This window comes from Lolium rigidum, chromosome 7, assembly GCF_022539505.1.
Source record: "Lolium rigidum isolate FL_2022 chromosome 7, APGP_CSIRO_Lrig_0.1, whole genome shotgun sequence".
Lineage (NCBI taxonomy): Eukaryota > Viridiplantae > Streptophyta > Magnoliopsida > Poales > Poaceae > Lolium > Lolium rigidum.
Window position 1 is genome coordinate 175,904,683 of NC_061514.1, and position 6,000 is coordinate 175,910,682.

A 6,000-nucleotide genomic window follows, 5' to 3' on the forward strand; every position below is an offset into this window, starting at 1 on the left:
GGAGCCGAGCCCATGGGCTGGGGAGGGAGTTGCGCCGAGAGGAGCGGGATGGCCACCGGGTTTCCGCGAGCTGCGGGGACATTACGGGTGCGCGGTCGCGTGGGGAAGTTGGCGGTGGGCGGAGGAGGCCGGCGGCGGGGAGCTAGACGCGGAGCTCGCGCGGTGGGAGATGGGGAACCTGGACGGTGGCCTATGCGCGTTGGAGGGAAGCCGGCGGCGGGTGCGTGCGTCTGGAGGTGCGGCTGGCGGCGGGGGCGCTCGTCTAGATGGGAGGCCGGTGGCGACCACGGTTGGCCGGACGATGCGCGTGGCCAGCGGGGACAGTTCTCCTGGCCGGAGAGGAAAATGGAGCAGTGGCCGATTCCGGATAGAGATAGGAGGCAATTCATTTTCTTACCTCTTCCAACGGGGTGGCTGAATCTTTCCTAAAATCAGCGGTGTGCCAGAAACTACCATCGGGCACGCGGCCGCCCGCTAGACGCGCCCATATTATATATACTAGCCCGAGAGAGGCTCCATACAACATTATCATATTCGCTCAATCTCTCTCTATTGTTCTACACCTCGAACAAAAAACGGAAAACATACAATCCTCCTCGTCTCCAACGACTCTGCATTAGCTCCATCGATCGCGCGCGCTCCGTGGCTGCCATGGTTTCGGCTAGCGATGGCGAGCAGCCACTGCAGCTGCAGTCCAAGAATGTGTGCGTGGTGGGAGCCGGCATGGCTGGCATGGCGGCTGCGCGCGAGCTGCGGCGGGAGGGCCACGCCGTGACGGTCATGGAGCAGAGCGCCGACGTCGGCGGGCAGTGGCTGTACGACCCGAGGACCGACGGCGACGACCCGCTCGGGGCCACGGTGCCGGTGCGCGTGCCCGGCAGCATGTACGCCTGCCTCCGCCTCATCAGTCCACGGGAGGCCATGGGGTTCTCCGACTTCCAGTTCCTGCCAAGGCACGGTGTCGCGGGCCGAGACCCGCGCCGCTATCCCGTCCACCAGGAGATGTACTGCTACCTCCGGGACTTCTGCGACGCGTTCGGGCTCATGGACGCCGTCAGGCTCAGCACCCGTGTCCTGCGCGTTGCCGAGGCCGTGCCGACGTCTTCGTCGTCGACGCGTCAGTGGGCGGTGAGATCCGTGCACCTCGGCGATGGAAAAGAGAAGGAGGAGGTGTTCGACTCCGTGGTGGTGGCCACCGGGCACTACTCGCAGCCGAAGCTCCCTCGCATCAAAGGCATGGAGGAGTGGCTGCGGAGGCAGATGCACAGCCACTCGTACCGGACGCCGGATCCGTTCCGCGGCGAGGTGGTGGTGATGGTCGGGTGCGGGGACAGCGGCAAGGACATCGCGCTAGACCTGCGCCGCGTCGCCAAGGAGGTGCACCTCACCGCCAAGTCCACGGAGGAGGCAATGACGCCGGCCATGTCCAAGATGCTGGCCAACCACGCCAACCTGCACCTCCACCCGCAGATAGACCAGCTGCACGCCGACGGGCGCGTGGTGTTCGCGGACGGCTCAAGCGTCGTCGCGGACACGGTCATGTACGGCACGGGGTACACCTACTCGTTCCCGTTCCTGGACACGGGCGGCGCGGTGACCGTGGACGACAACCGCGTCGGCCCGCTGTTCGAGCACGTGTTCCCGCCGTCCCTGGCGCCGTCGCTCTCCTTCGTGGGCGTGCCGAGGAAGGTTCTTATTCCGTGGTTCTTCGAGGCGCAGGGAAAGTGGATCGCGCAGGTGCTGTCCGGCCGGCGGGCGCTGCCGCCGGAGGAGGAGATGCTGCGGTCCGTGGAGGAGCATTACCGCGCCAGGGAGGCCGCCGGCGTGCCCAAGAAGTACACCCACGACATCGGCGGCGTGGAACCTCTGAAGATGTACGAGTTCGGGGAGAAGTACTGCGACTTCCCGCGGATCGAGAACTGGCAGAGGGAGCTGATCCTGTCGGGCATCGCGGGTATGAACGAGGACATGGAGAACTTCCGCGACCGAACCGACGACAGCGACAACGTTCGGAAGGGCCTGCAGAGATGGCTCGGCTTAGCTGCTCCACCTCAGGCTCAAGACGATCAAAATGTGGCTGGGAAAGATATAGCTGCTACTCAAGTTGATGCGCAGGCCATGACTAAGCTTCTTGTCAACTGAAGACCACGCTGCGTGTGCATCAATCGTTGCACTGCCTGAGGCGCTACCCTCATTTCGAAGAAAAAGAAACGGTTGTAGTGGCACAGGAATTCAGTCATAAGTTGGACCAAATATATACGTAGTACAAGGGAGTATCAACAATTGCAATTGCGGAATAAACACAACAGGGACGGATCCAGGAATTTAACTTTGGATGTTCAAGTTTCAATCATTAAAAAGAATAAGGTGAGAAACTGAAAATGGTCCACGCCTTTACCCCATTAAAAGATAAAATCGGCCATTGTAGCAACAATATCTCAAAAAGTTGAAAAACATGCAAAAATGTAAATAAAAATACAATACAAGAATTTAATCTATCATAGCTTGGAAGCCGTCTGTCCAAAACTAGACGCCACCCGGTCCGGCTTCCCTATGCCCCTACCGTTGTCGGCTCGTCGGCTTTCTGCTTTCCTTCCTCTTCGACCCGGCGTAGGCGACATTAGAACCATGGGGTGCCGTCTAGCTGGGCCTCTACTCGTTTTTAACTTATTGCTTTCGGCTAGTTGGCAACGCCTTCTACAAAAACCTGTACCTACTTCTAGCTTTGATCATAAGTAACTTTTTTTTTAAATTTGACTAACTTTGTAGAAAAGAGTAGCGATATCTATGACATCAAAGCGGTATATTATGAGACTCTACATCTTAAAAATTTAGTGTCATAAATGATATTATGTTCTCCTATAAAGTTAATCAAATTTTACAAGAATTAATTTGGAACAGGAGTTAGAAGTACGCTTATTTGTGGATGGAGAGTATTTGCTAATTAAAGATTTTATCTCAATTTGAAAGAGAAAGTGTGAGCTAGATGTGCTAAAAAATATACCAGAAGTGATATATGAACTATATACAATATATACATGCAATTTTTTTAATTTGGGTGTTCATCAGCACACCCATGAGCCATGGTGGATCCGTCCATGAAACACATTATGGAAATATATCTTGTAGTAGATCTATTTGCATCAATTTAATATTGTAGTTCTTTGTATTTTTGTACATATATTTGATCAAACTTAGTATGCTTTGACTTTTGACTACATTTCTGCATGATGAATTTCACGCATCATGTCTCTTTGGCCAAATCGATGGTCGAAACTGAAACTCGAAATACGTGTGCGCCATGTAAATAAGGGCGGAGGAAATAACTGTTAAACTCAATGAAATGGTCCAGTGAGCAAAATGTTTTGTTCGCGGCAATTAGATGATGCTAATCTGTAAAACTGAACTAAAGTTTTGAGAACTCATCCAGATGTGACGATTTGATCTGCAGGTAGAAGGTATTACTTGCGTAGAGATGCCCTGGTTTAGGACTTGCTAGTTCGTTAGAGTGCAAAACATGAAGAACGAGAGCAGTTTTATGGCTCATGCGTGAATTTTGATTCTTTGCCCTTCATTCCTTGATTCTGCTTGTAGCTTGTCAGGTTTAGCTTCAGAAATTTACTTAGTCTCAAGAGTAGACTGAAGATGTTGATTCAACATCTTGACAATGAGTACACACCATGAATTGAGAACAAGCAAGTGCGTGTAGCATTGCCCTATCTCTGCGTGCTCCACGATAGCCCCATGGCGTGCTCAGGCTGGGCGAAAATTTTGGTAGTCGATGTACTGCCTGGCTAATTGTACTGCACCTGTACTGCAAGACAGCACGACTGATGTACTGCAGCTGCGAGCGAATGAAAAGAAACTTGACGAACCTTTCCTACCTCTCAGTGCGCTCTCTCCCTCTCAAACCCTATTCTCTCGTCTCACTCTTCCCGGCGGCGGCGGCGGCGGCTACTGGGAGTAGCACGACGAGCGGCAGCCGATGGCGGGGAACGGGATGGAGGCGGGGAACGGCATGATCTGATCCTGAGTGGCGGCGGGGAACGGCGAGCGTGGTTTGTTTGGTCCACGGACCACGATGCAGGTTCTTCTTGTCGGAGAGCAGTGCAGCGGTGGCAACACAGGGAAGCAACGATGGCCTGACTTTCAACCTGCGCAGTGTGGTTGCGGCGGCGGTGTTCATTGTTTGCCGGCGCTCCCCGGCGCCGGTGCGGGACCAAGGTAAGTCCAATCTCTTCCTCTGACCTCTCTTCTTACCCTTTTCCCCATATCTCCTATCTTTCCATCTCCATCCTTGCACTCACCCTCCCCTTGCCACATCTCATGTACCGCTGTTTTTCAGCCGTTGGACGCTTCAGAAGCAGAGGTGGGTGCCAAATTGACTCGATGGTTCAGAGCCGAGGTGGCTGCCAAATTGAACTACACTCTCTTCTTGATGGGTCTCTGGTATGCATAATTTTCTTTGATGCTTTTGATTTCAGATTTCGGAATGCTTGTTGATTGCAGATTTCCCTTGAAACATTACAGATGGATGTGGTGGTTCTGGACTAAACCATGGAACCATCTCTTTCCGCTTTGCAATGTATCTTTCTTTTCCTTTTAGATCCAAGGATGTGATTTAAAAGTTAAAATCCGTCGCTTTCTATCAGTGTAGGACAGTACGAGACAATCTAATGCCTATAACTATAGTTTTTCCTGTAGAGTTGTTTGCTTATACAATTTTCTTTCTCTTTTGTTGGCATTTTTTGCAGGTTGAGCAAGGAGGAACAATCAGCAGATTTAGCATTTATTTTGCTAAATCTGCTGATTATTGTAATTAAAAATCAGTGTGCCTTTAATCAGCAGGCTATCGTGACGGTCTCGTTGAGTCATTGTTGGGGATGGTACGGTAGCCTATTTAGCATTTAGTTACTAGCACATTTGAAAATTGACATCCCAAAACCGGTTTCAGTATTTTCAGTTTGCAGCTAGATGATGAAATATTTGGTCTTGTTGATCAGCACCGCATTATCTAGATGTTGGTCTTCCATGGCAAGATCGTTTGTGTACTTTGAAGTGCTTGGTCATGACATGTATGTTCGCTAATATAAATATTCCCTTTGTTAGTTGAATAATGTGGTATCTTAAACTGTCACTTATCGGTACATGCAAGAGAAAGAACGGCTTCAGAAGTTTACGATAGAACTTTGACAAGTTAGGTCTCATTTTCAGATCATGTTAAATTTCATTTTTATATTACCAACTTACTATATTATCAATGGTGCATTTTGATTAGATATTATATGTATACTGGAGGGTTTTGGTTTTCTCGGGTGATTGATCCTGCCATAATATAGCCCCTTGGTTTTCTATGAAGGTGTTGGCATTGTTCATAGATGGAGAACAAAAAGTATCCCCGTGATTCCAAAGTTTGTTTCTTGTCAGTTTCTTCCCCTCAAATTAAGCACTTTATATGTTTACTATTAGTGCTATTTCTTCCTTCCATGATTAAGGTTGATGGGCGAGGTTCTCATCACTTATTCCTGTTTAAATTGGTTATAACAGTCACCATCATGTCTCTTTCCGTGCGTAATTTCATCCTCACTTTTGTGCTAGGTTGGGATTGGAGTCCCCTTGTTGATTATGATGTCAACTTTGTTAGGATGAACCATTTCCTCATAGCCCAGAAAACTGCAGTTGCACTGAAGTTGATTAAGGTTATATGAGTGTCGCTAATACATATATCTGCTACACTCTGAACTTACATTTAAGAATTTCCATGGAGTAATTGTTTAATAAATTTCGCTGATGTGAAATATCTGTATCCCTTGTTATATAGTTCCCTTTGTTTAATAGCTCGTTTTCTGCATTGTCTGTGATATCTTATCTTTTTGCGGATTTACCACAGTGTGTTTTCTACATTGTGTTTTATGGTTGGTGATGCTTCAAGAGAAATAATCAGATCTGAGATGGAAGAACCATGTTTCCACATGATAATGACGGGAGGTGGGCAAAGCT

General features: G+C 49.5%; 2 protein-coding genes across 2 annotated transcripts; both read left to right on the forward strand.

Moving 5' to 3' along the window:
• The first annotated feature begins 651 nt into the window (after positions 1-651).
• Positions 652-2,142, forward strand: LOC124672308 (flavin-containing monooxygenase FMO GS-OX-like 8). Its single transcript, XM_047208557.1, has one exon. The coding sequence runs from the start codon at positions 652-654 to the stop codon at positions 2,140-2,142; it is 1,491 nt and encodes a 496-aa protein (XP_047064513.1).
• A 1,196-nt stretch (positions 2,143-3,338) lies between these two features.
• On the forward strand, positions 3,339-5,158 carry LOC124672309. The gene is made up of 5 exons (XM_047208559.1): positions 3,339-3,351; positions 3,452-3,458; positions 4,088-4,224; positions 4,346-4,449; positions 4,755-5,158. The coding sequence occupies exons 1-5, from the start codon at positions 3,339-3,341 to the stop codon at positions 4,821-4,823; spliced, it is 330 nt and encodes a 109-aa protein (XP_047064515.1). The 3' UTR covers positions 4,824-5,158.
• Positions 5,159-6,000: the final 842 nt, after the last annotated feature.